Source organism: Symphalangus syndactylus, chromosome 16, assembly GCF_028878055.3.
Source record: "Symphalangus syndactylus isolate Jambi chromosome 16, NHGRI_mSymSyn1-v2.1_pri, whole genome shotgun sequence".
Lineage (NCBI taxonomy): Eukaryota > Metazoa > Chordata > Mammalia > Primates > Hylobatidae > Symphalangus > Symphalangus syndactylus.
The window spans coordinates 24,342,663-24,369,648 of record NC_072438.2 but is presented as its reverse complement, the minus strand read 5'-3'; the positions used below and the strand labels follow the sequence as shown (position 1 = coordinate 24,369,648).

The window sequence follows — 26,986 nt, the reverse complement described above, 5'->3', positions numbered from 1 at the left end:
CCAGTTAGGCTGCTCAGGGGTGAGGGACCCACTTTAGGAGGCAGTCTGTCCGTTCTCAGATCTCCAGCTGCGTGCTGGGAGAACCACTACTCTCTTCAAAGCTGTCAGTCAGACAGGGACATTTAAGGCTGTGGAGGTTCTCGCTGAGTTTTTGGTTGTCTGTGCCCTGCCCCCAGAGGTGGAGCCTACAGAGGCAGGCAGGCCTCCTTGAGCTGTGGTGGGCTCCACCCAGTTCGAGCTTCCTGGCTGCTTTGTTTACTTAAGCAAGCCTGGGCAATGGCGGGCGCCCCTCCCCCAGCCTCGTTGCCGCCTTGCAGCGTGATCTCAGACTGCTGTGCTAGCAATCAGCGAGACTCCGTGGGCATACGACCCTCCGAGCCAGGTGCGGGACACAATCTCCCAGTGTGCCGTTTTCCAGGCCCGTTGGAAAAGCGCAGTATTAGGACGGGACTGACCCGATATTCCAGGTGCCGTCTGTTTCCCCTTTCTTTGACTAGGAAAGGGAACTCCCTGACCCCTTGCGCTTCCCGAGTGAGGCAATGCCTCGCCCTGCTTCGGCTCGCGCACAGTACGCTTCACCGACTGTCCTGAACCCACTGTTAGGCACTCCCTAGTGAGATGAAACCGGTACCTCAAGCAGAAATGCAGAAATCACCCGTCTTCTGTGTCGCTGGGGCTGGGAGTGACAACCTCTTTCTTGATTTACATAATTGGTCAGGGCACAGTGGCTTACACCTGTAATCCTAGCACTTTGGGAGGCTAAGGTGGAAAGATTGCTTGAGGCCCAGAGTTATTGACTAGCCTGGGCAAAATAATGAGACCTTGTCTCTATGAAAAACAAAAATAGAAAAAAATAGCTGGGGTGGTGATGCAGGTCTGTTGTCCTAGCTACTTGGGAAGCTGAGATGGGAGGATTGTTTGAGCCCAGGAGTTCAAGGTTGCAGTGAACTATGATCGCACCTCTGCATTCTAGCCAGGGTAACAGAGCAAGACCCTGTCTCCGAAAAAAAGTAAAATTAAATTAAAATAAATAAGTTTATAGAATTGATTTAGAAGCATAATTTTTGGGAGAACCCAAACTCTTTCTAACTTGCCTTTATGATCACCTGAGGTGGAGGCGATTTTTATCTTCTCGACACACATCTTCTATCCTGCAGAATTCAGCCATCCATCCCTCTGTGCAACCATCCATTATCACGCTATAGGCTATGCCTTTCTCTACCCACTGGGACCAAGACAGAGTCTAAGGCAGAGTTCTTGCCCTTACAGAGCTCATGTTACAAGATGCATCTGGGGCTGCCAAAGTCCCAGGTCAACTAAAGAGTCTGCATATATAAACCTGAAACTGGGCAGTTGGCTTTTGTTTGTGAATCAGTTGCCATGACCTCAGAGATATGCTCTCCTGTTATGAGTCTAGAATGTTATATAGGTACCCCTGGCCTGGCTTGAAATTTTTTCTTGGTTATTGCTGTAATCTCTCTGAAATACAACACAGTGCTGTACATGTAGTAGATGTGTGAAAAGAATTTGTGGAGTTGAATTGGGTTGATGTTCATTTGCTACCTGCCAACTATTAGTCAGTGAATCTAGATTCCAATAAAGGACGCCGTGATAAAGGGTTTAAGTTCTGAACCAATTGAGAAATAAGACAAGGTAGATGTAAAAGATGCCATCTATAATTCTGGTATAAACAGTTACTGGAGAACATGGCTTATGTCTTCACGCAAATAACTTTTCTACTATCAAGTGCAGGAATAAGCAGACTTACCCACCCGGTCACCAGCACTTGGTCAGCCTATAGGACAGAGCCTCCCCTTGGAGAAGCTGGTAGAACACATATTCCCTGTAGAGCTTGTATTCAAGAACAGGAAGAGGAAGGGAAGGGGCTGGCTACACAGGCCCAAGTTTCACCTTCCAAATTGCAAGCTCTCTGATAAGATTTCATCACCCTTCTCACCTCCCCACATTCCCCAGATGGAGTGAATGAGAAGGCAGAGAGAGGTGAGAAATATCACCTTAATGGGAATTCGTCCACAGAGAAGAAAACTTAGGAGTCAAGAAAATATTCCCTGGCAACGCTCGTTTATCTATTGATTTGGAAGATGATCCTTACCTATTTCCTGGCTGGGTTCTTTATATTTGTCTTAGCTTGGCTTCCCACATCTAAGCATCTAAGACTCTAAGGAGTCATTTAATTCTAACAACTCAGAACTTACTTATGTCTGGTTTTTCTTGCCTGCACCTTGCATTTAGGATCATCCTTTTTCCTGGATCCTATCTGCCTGACTTGATATGAGCCTATCCAGTGAGGCTCAGTCATCCAGCAGTTAGAGACTCACTGTGATGGATGAACACATTAATTATTTGGCAACTCTGCCAGGCACTGTTTTGGACATTCAAGATATGGAGGCGATCAAGATAGATATGGTCTCTTCCTTCGTGGAACTTTTGGACAACAGGAGGCTAGAGACATGTAGCAGAAAATTTTATCCCAATTCTGATAATAACTCAGACAGAGAAAGCATGCTTCTACATATTATACAAGGTCCTCCTACACTAGCTACAGATAATAAAATATGCATTTAGAATCCTTTCCATAGTATTTAAAGTGCCGATGAAATGGTTATTCATAATGTTTTATCTGCTATCTTCATTTTATTCTTTTTAATTTTTCCCTACTATTAATTTTAACTTCTCTGGTAAAAGAAGAAAAATAAACCCCTTCCAAATTTCTGTGCAGCCAGGAGAAAAAAAAAAAATCAGAGATATCCACTAGCAACTTGTAAAAACAAAAGGGAGTTCTAGGGGTAATAAAACATACACTTGACAACTGATATTATCCACTGGTGAGATACTGTTCATATCTCCACAGCCTGAAATTGCACGAATGATCACCCTGGTTATCAATTCATACATGCTTACGATGGCCTGGTGGCTCTGGGAATTACCTCCTCGGATTGCTGCAAATCCCTCATCTTCAACAAATTCATCATGCAAAGTCTCCACTATAATGAACCTTGGGTAAAGTTCAGCACTCCAACGTATTTTAACATGTTAAGTGGAGTGTGGCCCATCTCAGAAACGTAACAGTTTGGGAATGTTAGAAAAGAAACTTCATCTTTCCAATTTCTTTTCCAAAATTATCTTACCACATGGCATCAATGCAGTCCTGGTGGTTCGAAAACTGAAATATTTATTCTCTCAGCAGAAGGGTTAGGGGAAGTTCTCACCTGGTGGGATGGAGTTCTCCTGATCAGGGTCTGTAGCCTGGTGCGGTCTGCAGTAGGGTAAGCCTTGAGGAGTTTCTGGCAGGACAAAGGCAGCCAGCGCGTTACCTTGTTGTCAATCACAGCAAAAAATTTTTGCTTCTGTTTTTGTTTTCTAAGGATCCCATTGGTTTTCCTGGTTATTAGTCCGTTCTCACATTGCTATAAAGAACTACCTGAGACTGGGTAATTTATAAAGAAAAGAGGTTTAATTGGCTTATGGTTCAGCAGGCTGTACAGGAAGCATGACTGAGGAGCTCTCAGGAAACTTACAATCACGGCGAAAGTGGAAGGGGAAGCCAGCATGCCCTACACGGCTGGAGCAGGAGGAAGAGAGTGATGGGGGAGGTGCTACACACTCTTAACCAGATCTCTCGTGAGAACTGACTATCATGAGAACAGCAAGGGGGAAATCCACCCCTGTGATTCCTTTACCTCCCACCAGGCCCCTCTTTCAACACTGAAGATTACAATTCAACATGAGATTTGGGTGGGGACACAGAGCCAAACCATATCACCTGGAACCCCTCACAGAGAAAATCTGTGATGGCAAACTGGAGGCTATGGAACACTGCATCTCCTTCCAGTATTCCATACCTAGATCAGCCGCATTGTCCTCTCTGTTGAACAGAGCAGAGCAGACTCTGTCACCTACCAAACACAACTCCATGTCACGTTCAGTCAATAACTATATATGTGTGTGTGGATATGTGTATGTATGTGCACACAAACATACGCACTTGCATATATGTACACACATATACATTCATACATATATACATATATGCAAGGCATCACTCTTATTAGGTGCTGGGTGCTCTGACAAATCCTATGAGCATGAATGCGAACAAGGCAGATAGGGTGTCTGTCCTCATGGAACCCACACACTAATAGGCCACGAAGACAATTCAAATAAAGCAGAGTATCTCTGAATCTGATCTGGCGATCACTTGCCTCCAAAGCACCTGGGACACTTTTTAAAAGTGTCAGACCCTAGGCTTATCCCAGTCCAATGAAAATGGAAGCTGCTGGGGGTGAGGCCTGGGAATCGTTATCTTAACCTGCTCCCCAGGTGTAGTCTAAGTGTGAGGATCACTGTAATGTGAAAAATGCTGTAATAGACAAGTGTATGTAGTTAATGGAATTTGCAGGAGGTTTGGCCTAACAGATTTGGCCTTTGGAAATCAGAGAACGCACCCTGGAGGAAGTAGTTCTCCAGTTGGGAGCTCAAGAAGAGAAAGAATTATCCAGAAAAATACAAGACAGAAGAGCAGTCAGTAAGAAGGCTCAGCAGAGGAAAGCCAGAGAGACTATAAGAAGACTTCTCAAAGCACCCAGCTCTAACATCTAAAGGGCTCCATCAATACAGGCCAGGTTAGCGTTTCCTCCTTCTCTCCATTTATCATGCTTCCAATTTAGTAGTAGAAAAGATCTTCCTATGCATCTTGGCATCCCAGTAAGCTGCATATATTAGTTTCACTTCGTCTTCTTCTGCATACTTCTTTCTGATAATGACAATACCGTAGAAACCTGAATTCATGTTTGGACACAGTGCAGGATCTAAACAGATACAAAACCTTCCATGTGTAGCTCTTAGGAACACTGAATCCCTGATCTCGTGCGGTGCTATGGCTCCTTGGTGGCCATCCCCAAGGGAATGGATGATTTCACATTTCTTATACAAAACCAAGTATGTCCTGAGAGTGAAACTTCCAACACCTACACTCGAATAGTCCATCTCTCCACTGGGTGTTACTCACTTCTTAATTTTATATTTGTTCAGGATCTGGCTTACTGAGGTCAGTTAAGGTCAGGAGGAGATGTCAACTTGATTTAGTAAAATTGGATTGTCTGCCTCGAGTTTATCTCCTTGGGCTGGGCTGTCATTTGAATTTTATGTTTTTGTTCTTATTTCTTCCTACCATTTTTTTTTTCCCAGGGAAGGTTTTCAGTATTCCACTCACCCTATCTGTTTGCAAGGAAGGTGTTTGTTTCTATAAAGTGCCTGTCCCATCTGATCTCCATCATCTTTATGGTCTTGCATTCTGTCACTGCAGCTCGTGTCTGGCTGGGGTTTGTTATGTTTTGACAGGAGTTTGTTATAAAACTGGGGATCACGTCCGGCTTTGCCTTTCCAACTTCCTTCTTTACGGTTGCCATAAACCCGTGCTGTTAAAATGTTCCCTCTGAGGAGAGGGTGAAATTCTAATAACAAAATCCTTGGGGGAGAGGAAAGGGGAGGAGGGGAAAGATAGAGGGATGAAGAGTAGGATAATTGAAGAGATGTTATTATGTAGCAAGGTACATACTAACAGTCATTTGAATGCAAACTACAAAAATAATACCAAGAGTTTCCAAAGATTTGAGAAAATAATAACAGACAGGAGAAGTCGATCTAGATTACCCTGACCTGGCTAGGTACATAATACATTTATATTGATGTGGGGTGGTGTCAGGGGACTTTTACTCGAGGAGGCAGCCAAGCTCTATGTCGCTGGTCTCCTAGCTCTGGGAAACAGCAAAAGGACTAGGTTCTGATACAGAAGATGTCTCCAGACCCCAAACGCAGAGTCACACAGCACCAGGGCAGCCTCAAGTCACTCTTAGGAAACACGGTTTCTCTTGGTAGCCTTGTCTCCCCAACCTACAATTCACTCAAAATGGGTTATTGGCCAGGGACTAGGGTGGCTGGTTCCATCTCCTTACTCTCCTGACACCAACCACCCTTTTGTCCCACTGCCTACCTGGACATCAAGTTGATTTTATTCTCAGCACCTCTGCTTGGGAATGCATTGACCCTTCTTTCCTTCTTTCCATTCATCCTCCGTCTCTCCCTTTCTCTTTTGCTAGCATTTATTCCCTATGTATTGAACACACACTGGGAATCAGGTGTTTTCCATGTTATTTAATCTTTATGGCAAGCTAATAATAATAAAATTATAAAATAACTAACAATAGTCAACACATTATCTTGATATGTGCCAATGCAAAATTCAGTCATCCAACAGATGTTTATTTGTGAAATGCCTATATACATTCTGAGAAGATAACCAGTAACAAAAAGACATGGTTCTTCCCTTTCTGGAGCTTGTATTCTCGTGGGGGAATGGTTGATACAGTAACAAGTATGATATAATGTGAGTATCCATGAATGTTAGGAAGAAAAGTTAATTAGGGTAAGGGGGTAGAGTTCGCCTGAGGCAAGAGCATTTCATGGATGGTTTTATACCCTCTGTACAACATCCCCATGAGGTTGCTTCTGTTCTAATTCCCATTTATCCAACAAGAAACCTGAGACCAGAGTGATTAAGGAACTTGCCCAAGGTTACACAGCTACCATAAGGCAGAGCATGGAGTCAAGTCCTAGGCAGGGCTGCTCCAGGTCTCCACTCTTAACCCCATGGCCCACTCCTGGCAAAGGCTCAGGCCTAAGGAGGCTTGGGAGGATGAATCCCAGGAGGGTTCCCTAGACCTTCTTTTTAAAAAAATTTTATCTATTTACTTTTTTAAAATTTCTTCTAAAAAAAATGGGATACATGTGCAGAATGTGCGGGTTTGTTACATAGGTATACATGTGCCATGGTGGTTTGCTGTACCTATTGACTCATCCTCTAAGTTCCCTCCTTCACCCCCCACCCCCCAATAGGCCCTGGTGTGTGTTCCCTTCTCTGTGTCCATGTGTCAATGTTCAACTCTCACTTATGAGTGAGAACATGTGGTGTTTGGTTTTCTGTTCCTGTGTTAGTTTCCTGAGGATGATGGCTTCCAGCTTCATCCATGTCCCTGCAAAGGACGTGATCTCATTCTTTTTTATGGCTGCATAGCATTTCATGGTGTATATGTACCACATTTTCTTTATCCAGTCTATCATCGATGGGTATTTTCATTGGTTCCATGTCTTTGCTATTGTAAGTAGTCTGCAATAAACATATGTGTACATGTGTCTTTATAGTAGAATGATTTATATTCCATTGAGTATATATCCAGTAATGAGATTGCTGGGTCAAATGGTATTTCTAGTTCTAGATCCTTGAGGAATTGCCAAACTGTCTTCCACAATGGTTGAACTAATTTACGCTCCCACCAACAGTGTAAAAGCATTCCTATTTCTCCAAAGCCTCACCAGCATCTATTGTTTCTTGACTTTTTACTAATCACCATTCTGACTGGCATGAGACAGTATCTCATTGTGGTTTTCATTTGCATTTCTCTGATGATCAGTGATGTTGAGCTTTTTATCACGTTGTCTACGTAAATGTCTTTTTTTAAGAAGTGTCTGTTCATATCCTTTGTCCACTTTTTTTTGATGGGGTTGCTTTTCTTTTTTTTTTTTTCTTGTAAATGTGTTTAAGTTCCTTGCAAATTCTAGATATTAGCCCTTTGTCAGATGGGTAGATTGCAAAAATTCTCTCCCACCTTGTATGTTGCCTGTTCACTTTGATGATAGTTTCCTTTGCTGTGCAGAAACTCTTTAGTTTAATTAGCTCCCATTTGTCAATCTTGGCTTTTGTTGCAATTGCTTTTGGCATTTTTGTCATGAAGTCTTTGCCCATGCTTATGTCCTGAATGGTATTGCCTAGGTGTTCTTCTAGAGTGTTTATGGTTTTGGGTTTTACATTTAAGTTTTTAATCAATCTTGAATTAATTTTTGTATAAGGTGTAAGGAAGGGGTCTGGTTTCAGTTTTCTATATAGGGCTAGCCAGCTTTCCCAGCACCATTTACTGAATAGGAGATCCCTTCCCCATTGCTTGTTTTTGGCAAGCTTTTCAAAGATCGGATGATTATGTATGTGTAGTGTTATTTCTGAGGTCTCTGTTCTGCTCCATTGGTCTGTATGTCTGTTTTGGTAAAAGTATCATGCTGTTTTGGTTACTGTAGCCTTGTAGTATAGTTTGAAGTCAGGTAGTGTGTTGCCTCCAGTTTGTTCTTTTCGCTTAAGATTGTCTTGGCTATACAAGGTCTTCTTTGATTCCATATGAAATTTAAAATAGTTTTTTTTTCTAATTCTGTGAAGTATGTCAATGGTAGTTTGATAGGAGTAGCATTGAATCTATAAATTACTTTGGGCAGTATGGTCATTTTCTCAATATCGATTCTTCCTATCCATGAGGATGGATGGTTTTTCCATTTGTTTGTGTCCTCTCTTATTTCCTTGAGCAGTGGTTTGTAGTTCTCCTTGAAAAGTCCTTCACCTCACTTGTTAGCTGTATTCCTAGGTATTTTATTCTTTTTGCACTGATTATGACTGGGAGTTCATTCATGATTTGGCTCTCTACATGCCTATTGTTGGTGTAAAGGAATGCTTGTGATGTTTGCACGTTGATTTTGTATCCTGAGACTTCGCTGAAGTTGCTTATCAGTTCAAGAAATTTGGGGGCTGAGATGATGGGGTTTTTGAATATAAATACATTGTAGGCATTTCATAAATAAACATCTGTTGGATGACTGAATTTTGCATTGGCACATGTCATCTGCAAACAGAGACAACTTGACTTCATCTCTTCCTATTTGAATACCCTTTATTTCTTTCTCTTGCCTGATTGCCCTGGCCACAACTTCCAATACTATGTTGAATAAGAGTGGTGAGAGATGGCATCCTTGTCTTGTACCGGTTTTCAAAGGGAATGCTTCCAGCTTCTGCCCATTCAATATGATATTGGCTGTGGGTTTGTTATAAATAGTTCCTATTATTTTGAGATGTGTTCCATCAATACCTAAGTTTATTGAGTGTTTTTAACATGAAGGGATGTTGAATTTTACCAAAGGCCTTTTCTGCATCTATTGAAATAATCATGTGGTTTTTGTCTTTGGGTCTGTTTCTGTGATGGGTTACACTTATTGATTTGCATATGTTGAATCAGCCTTGCCTCTCAGGGATGAAGCCAACTTGATCGTAGTGGATAAGGTTTTCAGTGTGCTGCTGGATTCAGTTTACCAGTATTTTATTGAGGATTTTCACATCAATGTTCATCAGGGTTATTGGCCTAAAGTTTTTGTTTTTTATTCTGTCTCTTCCCGGTTTGGGTATCAAGATGATGCCGGCTTCATAAAATGAATTAGGGAGGAATCCCTCCTTTTCAGTTGTTTGGAATAGTTTCAGAAGGAATGGTAACAGCTCCTCTTTGTATTTCTGGTACAATTCAGCTGTGAATCCGTCTGGTCCTGGGCTTTTTTGTTTGGTAGGCTATTAATTACTGCCTAAATTTCAGAGCTTGCTATTGGTCTATTCAGGGATTCAGCTTCTTCCTGGTTTAGTCTTGGTAGGGTGTATGCATCCAGGAATTTATCAATTTCCTCTAGTTTATTTGTTTAGAGGTGTTTACAGCATTCTCTGATGGTAGTTTGTATTTCTGTGGTGTCAGTGCTGATATCCTCTTTATATTTTTTTACTGTGTCTATTTGATTCTTTTTTCTTTTCTTCTTAGTCTAGTTAGTGGTCAATCTGTTTTGTTAATTTTTCTCAAAAAACCTGCTCCTGGATTCGTTGATTGTTTGGAGGATTTTTCGTGTCTCTGTCTCCTTCAGTTCTTCTCTGATCTTAGTTATTTCTTGTCTTCTGCTAGCTTTTGGATTAGTTTGCTCTTGCCTCTCTAGCTCTTTTAATTGTGATGTTAGGGTGTCGATTTGAGATCTTTCTAGCTTTCTGATGTGGGCATTTAGTGCTATAAATTTCCCTCTTAACACTGCTTTAGCTGTGTCCCAGAGATTCCAGTACATTGTCTGTTTGTTCTCACTGGTTTCAAAGAACTTCTTGATTTCCACCTTAATTTCATTATTTACCCAGGAGTCATTCAGGAGCAGGTTGTTCAATTTCCATGAAACTGTGTGGTTTTTAGTGAGTTTCTTAATCCTGAATTCAAATTTGATTGCACTGTGGTCTGAGAGACTGTTTGTTATTATTTCTGTTCTTTTGCATTTGCTGAGGAGTGTTTTACTTCCAATTATGTGGTCAATTTTAGGATAAGTGCCATGTGGCATTGAGAAGAATGTATATTCTATTGATTTGGGGTACAGAGTTCTGTAGACACCTACTAGGTCTGATTGATACAGAGCCGAGTAAAAGTCCTGGATATCCTTGTTAATTTTCTGTCTTGTTGATCTGTCTAATACTGACAGTGGGGTGTTAAAGCCTCCCACTATTATTGTGTGGGAGTCTAAGTCTCATTGTAGGTCTCTAAGAACTTGTTTTATGAATCCGGGTGCTCCTATATTGGGTGCATATATATTTAAGATAGTTAGCTCTTCTTGTTGAATTGCTCCGTTTACCACTATGTAATGCCCTTCTTTGTCTTTTTTGGCCTTTGTTGGTTTAAAGTCTGTTTTGTGAGAGACTAGGATTGCAATCCCTGGTTTTTTTTTTTTTTTTTTTTTTTTTTTTTTTGCTTTCCATTTGCTTGGTAAACTTTCCTCCATCCCTTCATTTTAAGCCTGTGTGTTTCTTTGCATGTAAGATGGGTCTCCTGAATACAGCACACTAATTGGTCTTGACTCCATATCCAATTTGCCAGTCTGTCTTTTACTTGAGGCATTTAGCCTATTTACATTTAACATTAGTGTTGTTATGTGTGAATTTGATCCTATCATCATGCTGCCATTTGGTTATTTTGCACACTAGTTGATGCAGTTTCTTTGTAGTATCATTGGTCTTTATATTTTGGTGTGTTTTTGCAGTGGCTGATACTGGTTTTTCCTTTCCATATTTAGTGCTTCTTTCAGGAGCTCTTGCAGGGCAGGCCTGGTGGTGACAAAATCCCTCAGCATTTGCTTGTCTGGAAAGGATTTTAGTTCTCCTTCACTTATGAAGTTTAGTTTGGCTGGATATGAAATTCTGGGTTGGAAATTCTTTACTTTAATAATGTTGAATATTGGCCTCCAATCTCTTCTGGCTTGTAGAGTTTCTGCTAAGACGTCCTCTGTTAGTCTGATGGGCTTCTCTTTGTAGGTGACCTGGCCTTTCTCTCCGGCTGCCCTTAACAGTTTTTTCTTCATTTCAACCTTGGAGAATCTGATGATTATGTGTCTTTGGGTTGATCTTCTTGTGGAGTATCTTAATGGCGTTCTCTGTATTTCCTGAATTTGCATGTTGGCCTGTCTTGCTAGGTTGGGGAAATTCTCCTGGATAATATTGTGAAGGGTGTTTTCCAGCTTGTTTCCATTCCCCCCATCTCATTCTGGTACTCCAATCAATTGTAGGTTCGGTCTTTTTATGAAGTCCCATATTTCTTGGAGGTTTTGTTCATTCCTTTTCATTCTTTTTTCACTATTCTTGTCTGCATGTCTTATTTCAGTAAGGTGGTCTCCAAACTGATATTCTTTCTTCCACTTGGTCGATTTGGCTGTTGATACTTGTGTATGCTTCACAATGTTCTCATGCTGTGTGTTTCAGCTCCATCAGGTCGTTTATGTTCCTCTCTAAACTGGTTATTCAATTCCTCTAACCTTTTATCAAAGTTCTTAGCTTCTTTGCTTTGGATTAGAACATGCTCCTTTAGTTCATCATAGTTTTTTATTACCCATCTTCTGAAGCCTACTTCTGTCAATTCATCCATCTGATCCTCTGCCCAGTTCTGCACCCTTGATGGAGAGACGTTGCGATCATTTGGAGGAGAAGAGGCACTCTGGCCTTTTGGGTTTTCAGCATTTTTTCATTGATACTTTCTCATCTTGGTGAGTTTGTCTAGTTTCAGTCTTTGAGGCTGCTGACCCTTGGATGGAGTTTCTGTGGGGGCCTTTTTGTTGTTGATGCTGTTGTTGCCACTTTCGGCTTGTTTGTTTTTCTTTCAGTAGTCAACTCCCTCTTCTGTAGGGGTGCTGCAGTTTGCTGGAGGTTCACTTCAGGCCATATTCATCTGATTCGCTCCCATGCCTGGAGATGTCAGTCCAGGAGGCTGGAGAGCAGCAAAGATGGGTGTCTGCTCCTTCTTCCAGGATCTCTGACCCCAAGGGACACCAACCTGATGTCATTAAGATGCCAGTAGGGTGTCTGACAACCCCTGTTGGAGGATCTCACCCAGTTGGGTGGCACAGGTAGCAGGACCCATTTAACAAAGCACTTTGTCCCTTGGTAGGGAGATTGTGTTTCACTGATGGGGTAAAACCCTCTCATCTGTGCTATCCAGATTCCTCAGAACTCCTAGGAGGAGAGGCTAAGTCTGCTGGTCAGCAGAGACTGCAGCCACCCCTCCCCCTCTGCCTAGGGGCTCAGGCCCAGGGAGATCTGAATTCTGCCCCTGAGCCTCTGGCTGGAGTTATTGGAGATCCTGCAGGGAAGCACTGCCTGAGGGAGGATGGGTCAGGGTTGGTCCTGAAGAGGCACTCTGGCCGCAGACTGCCACAGCCGATGTGTTGGGTTGTGGGGACACGTCTTGGGACCAAGCCGTCCAGCCTCCCTGGCTCCAGCAGGGGAAAAGCACAGCCTGGAGCTATAGAAATGGGTGCCACTCTTCCCCTACCTAGGGAGCTTAGGCAGCTGTGAGTCCCAGTGCTGGCTGCTGCCCCTCTCTCAAGGAGCTCAAATGGCTTAGACAGCAGGCAGCTGGTTGCCCTTCACCCCCGGGAGTTCAGTAGGCTTAAGCAGATTCCAGCTGAGAGGCTGTGAGAATCTGCTGGTTCTGGGGTTGGGACACTAGACCCCGGTGGCGTGGGTTCCCAAGTGCGATATTCTGATCTGTGGGTTGCACAGTTTCCTTGGCTGGGTAGCACGCTCATTTACCGTCTCCCTTGCCTGGGAGGAGGGGGTTCCCCTTCCCTGTGTGGCTCTCAGGTAGGCCACCGCCCCGCGCTGTTCTTCCTTCTCTCCATGGGTCACACCAGTCTTCTAGTCAATTTTGATGAGAGAACATGGATCCCTTGATTGCTAGAGAAGGATTCACTCGCTTATTATGATTTTTTCTATGGGAGCCTCCGAATGCCGCTGTTTCTAGTCGGCCGTCTTGGCCCCGCCCCCCAGACCTTCTTATTAGTTTTTAATAATGACAGAAGAGAATGAAGCCAGAGAGAGAAGCCTGAGCTGTGACCTGTAATGGAGCAGCCCTGCTCCTGACTCGTGTGGTCCAGCAGATGTCTGGTGTTCCTCTCTCCCTGTCAGAAGGCCTCCTCTCCTCTTGGAGGTGATGGAGTGCAGACCGTTCGGAGATGTCATTCATCTTTAGGAATGGAGCCCCAGTCCCCCACTGAAAGGTGATGGGACAGCTTCAAGGAATAATGATGGGATAATGGCAGAAAGTCCGGTGCACTGGTTATGTGTGTTTTAACCTATGAGAGACATTAGTGACGTTCTGTAAGCATCGGCACCTAGGTCCAAGGATCAGGTTGACCAGGGCCATTTCAGAACCCATAGAATGCCCAGAGGTCGCTTTCTCTTGCCTAAATCCTAAGGTTTTGCCGAAAACCTGCACACAGAATGTCAGACCCCACAGCTGGTGCCCAGGCAATGTTTCAGACTTGGGTGGGTATAATTGGGATGTTCCGTCCTGCTGCCTGAGAGCCTGTGCAACATTAATTCTCTGTCGGAACGGTTGTTCCTTTTCTTGTAGACAATCCAAGGGTCAGAAGCACAGCCTCCTGTGGACTCCTGAGGAATGTGAATCTGACCCTTTTTTACTGCTTCTCATTTCCAAGGACTTTTACTTCCTGTAAAATGCCCCTGGAATGCTGACCTGGCATGCAAATAGAGTCTTTTTTTTTTTTTTTTAAGAAGTGTGATTTTCTGTATGGAGTCGGATGTTTGTGAATTGCGCACATACAGTATGATAAGGTAGAAACCCCATCAAAACTAAGTTGTCTTAGATAGGAGACTTTATTTTTTTACTAGCAGAACTCAAAATTAACTTTAAAAATGAATCTTTTAAAGTGATTACTCTAAGCCAGAAACCATGTTCTGGACTAGAACATTGAGATATGAAAATTCCAGATGCAGGGCCCTAAAACCTTATTTCCCCTTTTTTGTGGTCTTGATTCTCTTGAACCTGAAATGAAAGTGGGCTTACCTCTGTGTTAGAAACCCGTGAGTATGCATAACAGGTTTGAGATTGGCAGACTGTCCAAATAGGCATGCCAAGTCCACATTTACAAACTTGCCAAACATCTCATAAGTAGCTATTTACATCACAAATGTGCCATGATACTGAAATGATCAAGAAACATTCTCTGCCTTCAGGGAACTACAGTCACTGAAGGAAAGACAATAAAATTGATGATTACAATGCAGTGTGATGAGTCCCAAATCTGTGCATAAACAGGGTATTATGGGAGTGATAAGTAGAGCTAACATGTGGCAGGCATTGTGCTAAGCACTTCACGTGCATAGTGTTATTAATATTTGCAGCTGCCCACTGAAGCAGTTATTGTTGTATTGCCATTTTGCAGCTGAAGAAACTAGGGTTTAGAGAGCATAAATCATTTCTTCAAGGTGACAGTATGAGTAAGTAGCACAGCCAGTGTGTGAATCAGAAACTTTCAAGGCAGTGCTCAAGTTTATGAACACTTTAAGAATACAAAGGAGAGAATGAGAGACAAAGGGCAAGGAGGATGGTTCTGGAGCTTGAGACTTCAGGATGCCTAAGAGTTTGGATAAAACAGAAGAGATGAAGCAAGGCCCCCCTAGGTGGTGGATGCTGAGTGAGCAAAGGTTTCAAAGAATGCAAGTGCATGGCACCACTAAGGAAGTAGATGAGATTGAAATGGCATTGAGAAAAGGGTGTGAGGGAGAACCAGTTTATTATTTTAATTCTACAAACCTTTCTTTTGACTTCAAAATCCACTTTCAAGGGTCATATTTTAGTAGCTTCTATTTTAGTAACTGCTTAACACTTTAGAACGAACGTCTTGTATAATATCCAATCCTGAGGAAAGGACCAGTTTTACCCAAGTCTGCCTTCTCTCTACAGAAAGGACATCACCTCTCTCACCACTCTTAGAATTGCTAACGGTTGATGATTCCTGGTTTAGGTTAAACTGGAAATTACACACATATGTCTGTTTCTCTGGCAACATTTCTCTAACCCAGATGAATTGTGTTGATATTAAAACATAAAATTCAATGACTTAGGGTGTCCCCATTGGTTTGAGTTGGAGAAGTCCTGATAAAACATATTGAAATAATTTTATAAGAATTCTTAGAGTTTGGCAACTTTGAAAAATAAAGGAGTAGATTTTCTTTTCTACTTCTCTAGTCTGGAGTAATTTTCCCATGTAGCCAAGTGAGTGGATTTTGAGTAGAAAACTGCAAACCATCTGAAAAGGTCAAATGTAAATTAGTCACTTGGAACAATAACCACATGAGCTGGATGGCTGTCATTAATTATTTACCTTTATCATTTACATGCAGATAAACTTTTGAGTACTTGAGGGCTGTCACTTTGTGAGGGACATGCTTTATGATCTAAATGGCAAAAAATTAAAAACTTGACAATATTAAGTATTGGTGAAGGTTGTGGGTGAAACAGGTACTATCAGGGCTGATAAGGAAGTAAATTGGTAACAGCATTTTGAAGGACAATTTCTGGTACCTAGTAAAATAAAATATATATTTCCCTTCCTCAGGGTCTACCCTGTTGAGAAAAGAATGTAAAACAATCTCTCATGTTCCTCAACATAGGAATATCTAGATAACTTTGATAGAGCCATACTCTAGAATACAATGCTGCATTTAAAATCAACAAATGAGTCTTCTTATGTACACTAACATATTTAAAGCTGAAAATGTATTATTGACTAATAAAAGAAAAATCCTACCATACAGATACATTTAATATAACTTTGTGTAAATAAACATAAAATAAAATGAAACAAAATAATTTAAAAATCTAAAGGCTAGGGAACATTGATAAAAAGGTGACCTAGGAAGTGGTGAAGGCACTGAGATTGGTGGGTATAGGGTGGTCAGGGAACCTACACTTACTGGTAACTGTTTTACTTAATCCTAGCAGTTTAAACAAATAAAGTTTGATATTCCAATGTCTTAACACCATAGAAAGGTATTTTTTGCTCCAAAGTCCAAATGAGTTCTCCCCAAATGTGGCAGCTCCCCCTACTGGTGGTAATTTAGGAAACCAGAGGCTCCTCCGTTTCCTGACTCCTCCATCCTTAGGGCAGTGAGTGGGGCAGGGAGGTCTCTGGAATCTGCCCACTGCGTCTTCAGTGTCTGGATGTCAGAGATAGGGAGACAGTGCACCAGTTACACACAGAATGATTTTACTGGCCTGTCTGGAAGTGGGATTTCCCTTCTTGACATCTATTCTGTTGAACAAAATGAAAACAATGGAAGTGTCCATTAGGCACTGGCCGCAACTCTGTCATAAGACAGCACTGAGCTAAAAGGGAGTTTGATAATTCTGTAAGGTCTAGCTCAACACCTGGAGAAAAGAATCAAATTTATTGTGACGAGCTAGTGAGTACCTGTGAGAGTAACATTTTTTTTTTTTTTTTTGCACATGTATTACTAATGTGACTTAAAAACTACTTATAATTAAATCAAGACATAGAAATTAACCAACGTTGGTTGATCAAAAACAACAAGCGTTCCATTTTATTCCACCCTAACTCCAAGTAAGCTATGTAGTTTTACTTCTCTGATCATGGAATTTCTCTCCTATTAAAAGGAAGGTGTGGAATATAATCATGGATAACCTAATTACTTTTATTAAATAATTGTCAGCATTTTATATTTTATTTTTTTCCATGTCTGTTAAGTGCCATTCATGATCACTAATCAAGAGCTAATCAGTATTACCATAGCTGAGATCATCCTACTTGAATCAGAGAAACATGTTAAGTATGTTCCTTTTTAATGATTTAAAAAAAAATAATGGAACTAGCTAAAGTTGCATTTTAAGACCTTCAGGAATCCACTGGGATTAGGAAATGCTGCTGGGAATTACTGGACTAAACCTTTTGCTGGCCCTATCTTTCTAACTTAGCATCCAGCAAGTGGCTCAAATAGAGCACTGCTTTCACTGACATTTGTTAAAGGAATGAATTAATTCATAAGTTAAATTTATCCAAAAATGTGGTATATGTGTGCATAAGAGAAAGTAAGGTTTATACTAAGAGTACAAAAGGTGTTCGATAATTGAAAATATATTAATGAATAGTTTTCTAAAGGAAAATTACTTTATTACTGAAAAGGCATACAGTCAAATTAGACATTTATCAGGATTAAAAAGAAAAAAGTGATAAAACCAAGGAATAGAATAATAGTTTGTTTTTCTTTCCATAGCAAGTAACAAGATCTCAAATCAACATTTAGTACTTCCCCTAGTCCTAGATACATTCCCTAAAACTATCAAGGGGAAAAAAGAATATGCACTACTTCCCTCATTATTTAAAATTTTTTCTGAAAGTTCAGTTATACATATATATATTTTTCTCATATTATTGCAATATATATATAAGAATATATATATTCTCATGTTATTGCAATGGTTAGAACAGGACTATATATAGGAAAGGAGAATCTATATATAGGTAAGGAGAAAGGGAACAAAAATATCAATATTTGGGAATAGTGGAATATTTTGCCTAGAAAACTTTTTAAAACCTTCCCAAAAAACTATTAATATTAATGAATATTCAGTTAAATGCCTGGGTTACAAATGGAAATACAAGTTTTAAAATTCCATTAACCATTTAGCATAACTAAAATATTCAAGGATCTTAAGAAATGTTAAGTATCCAAATATAGAAAACTACAAACCTCAAAGGGTGCAACATATTTGTTGGCCAGGCACTATGGCTCATGCCTGTAATCCCAGCCCTTTGGGAAGCCAAGGCAGGAGGATCTGCTGAGGCCAGGAGTTCGAGACCAGCTGGACCCTGTCTCTATAAAGAAGTAAAAAATTTAGCCTGTCACGGTGGCACCTGTGTTCTCAGCCCACTTGGGTGTCTGAGGCAGGAGGATTCTTTGAGCCCAGGAGTTTGAGGTTACAGTGAGCTATGATTGCACCACTGCACTCTAGCCCAGGTGACAGAGTGAGACCCTTTCTCTAAAAGAAAGAACAAAAAAAACTATGGAATTTTTTAAAGATAAAAATAAAGATTTAAACAACTGGACATACATTTCATATTCCTTTATGGGAAGATTGGATGTTTTAAAGATGCCAACTTTTTCTTAGTACATTTAATTTAATTTGAATCAATCTCTCTCCTTCTTTTTTGAATTTAACATAATTATTTTAAGGTTCATATGAATAATAAAAAACAGAGTACAGTTATGAAATGCTGACATAAAAGAGTAATACAAAGGACAAAAATAAATCTGTCAGACGTAAACTACATCTTAAAGTTTTAATAACTAAAAGAATATTGTATCGTCATAAGGAGAGAGCAAGAGCTCAATGTAATGGAGTAGCTCATCCAGACGAGATCCTCCAAGGTATAAATATATAACATCTGACCAAGGCAGCAGCCTAGATCATGGGAATATACCACCTTCTCTAACTAATGCTGTTGCTTCTGCCGGGACCACTCTCTTGCCGCGACCACTCTCTTGCCGCGCCCTCTGTGCCTGATTAACATCTCTGCCTCCCTTAGCTCAGGTCTTTCTCTGACACCTCACTCTCTCCACATGGACTCTGTACTATCTTTACAAGTCATTAGTAACACAGCATGGACTTATTATGGAAGTCATTAAAAGATTTCAATTTCATACTTATAGGGTGTTCGATTCATATTAAGAAGTCCAGTTAGAAGGAGGTCTCCGTTGCTGTGGACGTCTCCTGTGCAATGTTATTGTCAGTACTTTGGATCAAAGTTGAAAGAGTTTTGCCACCATGAAAGACACACATCTAGAAGAAATAGCCCATAGTATCACTGACAGAATCAAGATCCAAAATAACCTGACTATGTCGAAGTACTGGGTTCAATTAAATGAGATGAATTCTATCAGGTTTACACGTAAGCTCCTATGCCTTGAGACCTAGAAAGTCACACATTTATTGCATTGACTCATTCATTATTGTGTGTCAGACAATGGGGAAACAGGAGAGACAAGATGGAGCCATGACACACATCTTGCTTGCCCTTAATTGGCGGATTAATGATGCTAAGAATTGCTTGATCCAAAGCTCTGTAACAGCAGAAATGGAGTCTGTCTTGGTCATCCTTGTTTCTCTGGCACTTAGCACCTACTGCAAGGTAGGGTGACTGAAGTCTTGGTCAAGTTATTAAAAATTTGGTAGGTAGAAAGTGGAAGAAAAAGTGCCTATTTATAAGAGGATCAAAAATTTTTATGGTGTTTTGAGACCATGTTGGCAGCTGGAAAATGCATTTAGGGAAAACAGAGTAAATTATATCATTGGCTAAAATCTTTCAATGTCTTGACATTGCACTAAGGATAAAATGGAAGCCATTTGCCGTGGTTTAGAAAGTCCCACGTAATCTGACCCTGCCTCTTTCTGTGGCCTCATCTCTATCATCTTGTTCTCTTTGACCATGCTCCTGCCACAAAGCCTTCTTTCTGATACTGTAGCACACTAAACTCATTCAATCGAAATTCATTCCTGTCTTAGGGCTTTTGCCCCTGTGGTTCCTGGACCTGGACCTCTTTAATTCCAGATCTTCACATGGCTTTGTTCAACTGGGACTCACCTCCATCATCACTTCTTCACGGCAGCCTTCCAGGCTGGCCAATCTAAACTAGTTGGCCTTCCCGAGCCATCAAGTGTATTCTCTGTCTCCTTACTTGTCTATTTCTAGCACCTAGAACAGTATCTGGCCTGTAGTAGTTACTTAATAAGTATATATGAAATAAATGAATCTTTGAAATCACAAGACAGGTCATCAGAGAGAAAATATTCAAGTAAATTAGTTTGAGAAAATAAGTAATAGGCATATTAGAATGAAAGTCATGCCAATTTATAAAAATAGAATTAATTAATTAATTCAACTTGCATTCCCTTCACCAAGAACAATGAGATCTACCTTGAACTAGTATCACCCCCATCACAGGTCAAGCATATTTTACTTCTATTGTTTTGGCTATATATAATGGTTATTTACCGTAAATAAAATCATCAGTCTTGTTTATCTCACTCCTGGGAGCATATTCATTTGTATGTCAGCATAATGCATTTACTGATTTCTGAATACAGATAAGTTTAAAGTTTAATGACTCGGTGTTTATTATGTATCTGAATAATAGAATTTCCGTTTGGATTTTGAGATATAGCAGAACTACAGTAGCTTTAGCAGAACCGCATAGAACTACCCAGATTTAGCCGACGAATTTATCTATTTTCATGTTTAGATAAAATTTTTTTAAATCCTAGTATAGTAAATAATTTTAATATAATTAAGTAAGTTTGCCTAATTAAAAACACGTGCTTGGTTATATGGGTCTCTCTTTTCAGAGTTGCAAAATCATCAGCTAAATAGTGATCATATGTTAAATGGCATGAATATATTGTTAGGTACAAATTTTCCTCTTACTCCACATTTTATTAAAATCAGACTCTCAACCCCTTTTGTTTCTTGGAAGTGAATTGTCTTTGAAACATAGAAATTGCAGGCATTTAAAGTTGTAATTTATGCCCTGAAATTAAAAAATCTTACATTAGATGATGGTTTCTCAAAAGACTTGTAGAACTTCAGAGCACTTAAACATAAACTTGAGAATTGCAGTTTGGTAAGGGTATTTACCAAGAGCTTAGAGTCCCACCTAACAGACTTCCAGAGAGTTAGAAATTCTCAAAATAAGAAGTAATCACTACGTGATTTCCCTAAAAGTATTTGTGTATATCTGTTTTACCACAACCTCACCAGGTTTATGTTTTAATCTTTTTGTTATTATTTTAACTTTGTACTTCAATAACAAGTTTGAATATTTTCATATGTGGTTATTTTCTACATGCAATTTCTTTCATGTGAATCACTTATAAACATCCTTAAGTTTGTTTTTAATGCATTTCATAATTACTAAAAGAGATAATGTGCTCTAAAAGGCAGACCTTCTGCTTTGGGGAGGATGCACAGTAGTTTATGTCTTCTTTATGAGCTTCCAGCTTGTATTACACCATTTTGTTTCTAAACAAGGAAAAGAGTTAGTTAACATCAACAAATATCCTGCAGATATCCTAATATCTACAAGTAATACCTACAAGAAAAGATAGAAGCTAGATCCTGCCTCCACCACACAGTCACCCTGTCAATTTCCATAGCAAGAATTTCTGGGGAGTAGGGATGGATATAAACAAAACAGAAAAACAATGAAAATCTCCGTAAGGAGCTTGAGAGCAGGGATCCACAGCTCAATTAGCTACGAATTAAATCTTAGCTATTTCTGGACTAATCATATTTACCTACAAAGTGTACATTCTTTATATACATTTCAACACCTGAGTAATTTAATGTGTGATTTTCTTTTATCTTTCATGAATACATAGATAAATAAAGTATGGTATATTTTACTCACCTAACGTCAGAAAATCTTCCTGTGTTATCTGGCTCTCCACACTTCCCAACTTTTGGACCTTTGATCTAAATGTTTTAGAAAAATACCATTGCCTTTATAATCTACCATAATCTTAATCTCACTCCAACAATATTCAGAAGACATAATCCTTTTCATAGGAGCACAATGTAGATTTATGCATATCAATATTTAAATTATTTTAATTCCAGGGATTAAAGTATAAATGTAAAGTGTAACTTTGACATATGATTGTAACAGTATAAAATCTAAATAGATTTGGAACTGGTGTGGCTGTCGAGTTAGGTGACCACTGAACCTAAATCTGAAATGTTCACTGATTTAGTCATTTATATCTGACTGTGCAATGCAGTGGCATGGTTGACTGCATTAAAAGAACATGCTCATCTCAGAACTTCAGAAATAATAAAAACGTACATTGAATTCAGGATACAGGAGATACTGATAAAGAGTTCAAAATCATAAATCCATTTTTAAGCTTTATCAGCGATCACATCGTGTTATAGGTACTTAGATACTTGCTACCTCTCCTGATAGAAATGAATTTGAAAGACAGGGACAAAAATCTAATTCAAATTCAAAAATGAATTTGAAAGAGAGGGACAAAAATTTGTGTTTGCAGCATGGACTGTCGACCACGGAGCTTTATACCTACTCCAGGTTCAGTGAATGTTTACAGAAGAAATTGATTAATGATCAATAGAATGATTTCTTCAGGCACATGGAATTTTGTTCTGGCTGTCTGTGCCATTCACTGCGCATTATTTATATATTGCACATTTCGTGCGTATGTGCACGGTGTATGCATGTGTTTCTTGTATTTTTTATTGCTCCCCCTTGTAGAACAGGAGCTCTTGGCAAGTATAGTCTCTGTGGGAAGCAGAATAATGCCACCTGCAAGATATCCGTGCTTGAATTCCTGGTATCTGTGAATGTGACCTTACATGGCAAAAGGGGCTTTGCGGATCTGATAAGTGAAGGATCTTGAGATGGGAGATTATCCTGAATTCTTTGGGTGGATTCAGGGCAATCACAAGGATCCTGAAAGTTGAGAGGGAGGCAGAAGAGGGAGTGAGAATGATGCCTCGCCAGGCCCCAACTTCCCACTGTGAGTTTTGAAGATGGAGGAAGGGGCCACATGAAAGGTGTGTGAACATCCTCTAGATGATGAAACAAACAAGAAAATAGATTCTCCCTGAGAACCTCCAGAAAGGAATTCAGCCCTGCTGACAACCCGACTTCAGCCCAGCAAGCCCTATGTCTGATTGTCGGGACTATGAAATGATAAGTTTGTGGTGTTGTAGACCACTATGTTGGTGGTAATTTGTTACAGCAACAACAGGAAACTAATACAATCTCTGACACCTTTTTAATCTCCTGCAGCTTCTAACACAGTGTGTTGCACAGAGAGTCAGATATCTCTTGTAGCTGATCGCTCTCATCACTTCCTCTTTATTCTCTCAGTTTACTACCCTGTCCGTGCCGGAAGAGGGCCACAGCGGGCAGGATTTCTCTATCTGCAAATGACAGAAATCTAACACGAACTAGCTTGAGCCAATTTAAAAAAGCAAAAAGAAAGAAAGAAAAGGAGGGGCACACCTCGCGTAAGTAAGTGTGACCTCTGAGGGATGGCATTGGCTTTATTCCCAGCTCAGACTAGGGCCCAAATCAGCCCAGGAAGACTCTCTGTCAATTTGCTTTGCTTTTCTTCTGTATTCAGGCTCCTATATTTCCAAGACTTGCAAGTTTTTCCTGGCAAAACTTCCCTCTTTCTTTCAGGGAAGAATTCTGATTTGACTACCTCTGTGGCTAGTGTGGTTGAAAGGGGCTACAGTTATCTATTGACACATGAAAAAAACACCCCAACACATGTTGACTTAAAATATAAACATTTATTTACTTATGATTCTGAAATTTGTGCAAGGCATGTCAGGGACAGCTCATCTCTGCTCCGTGGGACACCAGCTTGAGGCAGCTCAATTGGAGCTCAAGGATTCACTTACCTGGACAGCTTCTCCCATGCAAGTTAGTGCTGTTTGTTGGCTGGAAGCTCCGCTGGGGTTGCTGGCTGGAAGACTCAGTTCTCCTTCACATGACCTCTCCACACGGCTAGGTTGGGCTTCTCTTGGTATGGCAGTCTTAGAGTAGTAGGACTTTGTACGTAGCAACTGACTTCTTCCTGAGAACAAAGTGAAAGCTTCTAGTTCTTTTAAAGGTGTAGCCCAAAACTGATACAAGGATACTCATGCCACATTCAACTGATTAAAGCAGATCACAGGGCCAAGCTCAGATTTATGGAGAGGGGACTACATACACAAGGGCGTGAATACCATTGTCATGGTTTACTTGGGCCACCGGACTGTGAGTTTAGTCTACTATGGTGGATAAGGAACCTTTGTGGCTAATGGTCTAAACAGGACCATGGGAAAATGGGAGGGCAGGCTCACAAAGGAAACAGGGCTGAAAACAAACCTCCAGTATCCATGGCAACCATTTCCTAGAGTGCTAGAAATTATTCAAAAAAGCAAAGCTGTGTTTCTCTTTAAGTGTATTTACTATATAATTTGTACATTTTCTGGATTTGGGGAAGTAATTAAAAACTTAGGTTTAAAGTTAAAGACTCTCAAACCTTCCTCCCTTTCAACTTTTCTTATATTATGAGTGAAAACGATGGTGATATATAGCAAACAGTGCTCTAAAGGAATTAACTTGTGCAGGATTCATGATAAATGAAGTATAATGTTACTAATCCAATGGTGGTTATTTGCCATAACCTTTTTAATGTGACAATTCTTTGGCCTACATCTGCATTTTTATGGTTTGCATTTATTCTCAACAGTGTGAATCCCAAATTGTCAAATTACTTAGGCTGATTTATGATAATTAGCTTTAAGTTAGAATATTTGAAATGCATTCAATTAATTTTATCTGTTTAGTGAAGTACAATATGGATTTTAGCATTACAAAGTTTTCTTTATAATATTAGCTATGCATTTGTTAAAGGACATGGTGGACTCAAATTACTCTCATTTGAATTTTATATTTAGAAAATGAGCATGCAGTATTGGGGATTAGGCAGTATTTAGAAAATGTATGTAGAAGGATCATCTAGGATGGAATCACCGAAAATCCTGGAATATTTAGCACACACTTGTTGATTGATTTTACCTGCAGCAAATATGAGGCAATAACAACTGTGTAAATTATTTAGAGGCTAGTCATCCATATGGGGATTCCTTAAAATCATTTCAGAAAACAATTTGGCAGGGTATTTTCTTTATGCTTATTTTTTCCAAGTTCACGTAGAAAAGAGATACAGATCCATACAAAATGGATTATCATTGATTCTTTTAAAATGAAATTAAATATTTTAAAACATTCAAGTGATGATTGGGTGATCTTTCCTAGCTAAAGCTTTCTTTGGTAGTTTATTTATCTTAAATATTATTTTTGTCTTTCAAAGGGTATTATATAGTGAATGTAAGAGATTTATTAAAAACCTTGGATTGCTTGGGAGTGCTTTAGAACTTTGCCTTAAAATCTGCACATAGGCAAAATTCCTGATATTATGAGTTGGGATTTCCAGTGTAAGAGGATTTCAAATCACTGCTGAAAAAAGGGCTTGTTACAGGTTTCTAAGTGTCCTATATCAGAAAGGCCCAGCTACTTACACAATCGCTGAAACTAAAACGGGGCAGGACCAGACACACGGAATGAAAGAGACCAATTTAGACCAAGTGAAAGGTACCAGCTTCTCTTAAAATTAGCCTTTTATTCTAGAGAGATATCTTATACAGCTCCAAAAGCAGATAGAATAATCAGCGTTTACATAGTTATGGATCTCTTTGTATATGGAGATGGGAATTATTTTGTAAAGATTTCCATTGTTTAAGGCAGTTGGAGACATAGTGTTGGGAAGAGCAGTTATTTGGGTGTTTATAGACATGCAGTTAGAGACCCCAAATATTTACTTACAAGTCACATGACCTTGAAACATTCAAGATAACCTTTTTTCCCCTCCATAGTAACATTTTTGGATCTCAGTCCTGCACTCTATTGGGGTTGTTCTGAAGATCCAATGAGAGAATACCAAAATACTTTACACACTACAAGGCATTATGTTATTAAAATTTATATTATCACTAGTAACAAAAATAAAACATGACTGGGTAACTGGCCTATACATACACGATGCATTAAAAAAAATCCAAGTAGATTGGAAGTGTCTTATTTTTATAAACATGTTCACTCCAAAAGTATACAAGGTCCAAAGTAGTTCATGCATTTCCCCCCTATTATTTTTAAAGTACTAACCCTTATTTTATTGACTTGCAGTGGACACAAAATCTGGAGAGATGACGGGACACATTTTTCCTGAATAGTTGGGGATTATATTTTATTAACTGCAACCCAGAAGGGTCATGGCTGTTTTTAAAGAGAAATTTGCCTCCTGATATGGTTTCTTGAGATGATCAGTATCCGGTTTTAGGAGGTTTGGCAATGGTGTTGGGTGTGTGGGGCTGGTGGGATATTTTTGTTAATGGTTTGTTTCTCTGTGTTTCTCTCCCAGCTATCGGCAGGACCCTCATCCCCCGTTACTTTAGCACTGTGTTTGAAGGAGGGGTGACCGACCTGTATTACATTCTCAAACACTCGAAAGAGTCATACCACAACTCATCCATCACGGTGGACTGCGACCAGTGTACCATGGTCACCCAGCACGGGAAGCCCATGTTTACCAAGGTACAGGACAGGCTCTGTCACATGCCCGGCTTTTCCTACTCTGAGTGCATTAAAGAATAATAATTATGGTTTTCCTATGGAACTTGGGGCTGATTGCTCATCTCCCAGACACTTTCAACACCATGAGAGAATCTTTCTTGTTTGTGACATGGCTTAACTCTTGGGGTGAACACTGTTCTAAGATGTGTGCATGAGATTCTGAGCACATGAAAATTAAAGAGGAGGGAGCCCAAAACTAAGAGGAAGAGAGGTTCCACTGCCTTTTAAATTTTAGTTGCTAGATTAGAATTGTTGTTTTATACAAAAGATCTACTATAGCTGAAAGAACATATCCTATTTTTGCGTGGTCAGCACTGTATTTGAGCTTTGTTACTGAAATAACTTTTCAGAACTGGATTCAAATTTGAATAATGGAAGAATCCTCTAACCATGACCCAACTGTAATCTGTAAGGAACATAAAAACTTTAAAATGTCAATGAAATTAGGGAATTCAACAAGCAGCTGAACAAGTATACTTATAAAAGAGTGAATGAGGGGAGGGCAAGTGT

General features: G+C 40.0%; 1 protein-coding gene across 14 annotated transcripts in view; it reads left to right on the top strand.

Moving 5' to 3' along the window:
• LDB2 (LIM domain binding 2) overlaps positions 1-26,986 on the top strand; it is a 424,127-nt gene that overhangs the window by 309,910 nt on the left and 87,231 nt on the right. For all 14 annotated transcript variants that reach the window (XM_063619413.1, XM_055246527.2, XM_055246525.2 and 11 more), the window contains one exon: positions 26,265-26,437. In XM_063619413.1, coding sequence (XP_063475483.1) covers positions 26,265-26,437 — 173 coding nt within the window. The remainder of the gene's footprint in view (positions 1-26,264; positions 26,438-26,986) is intronic.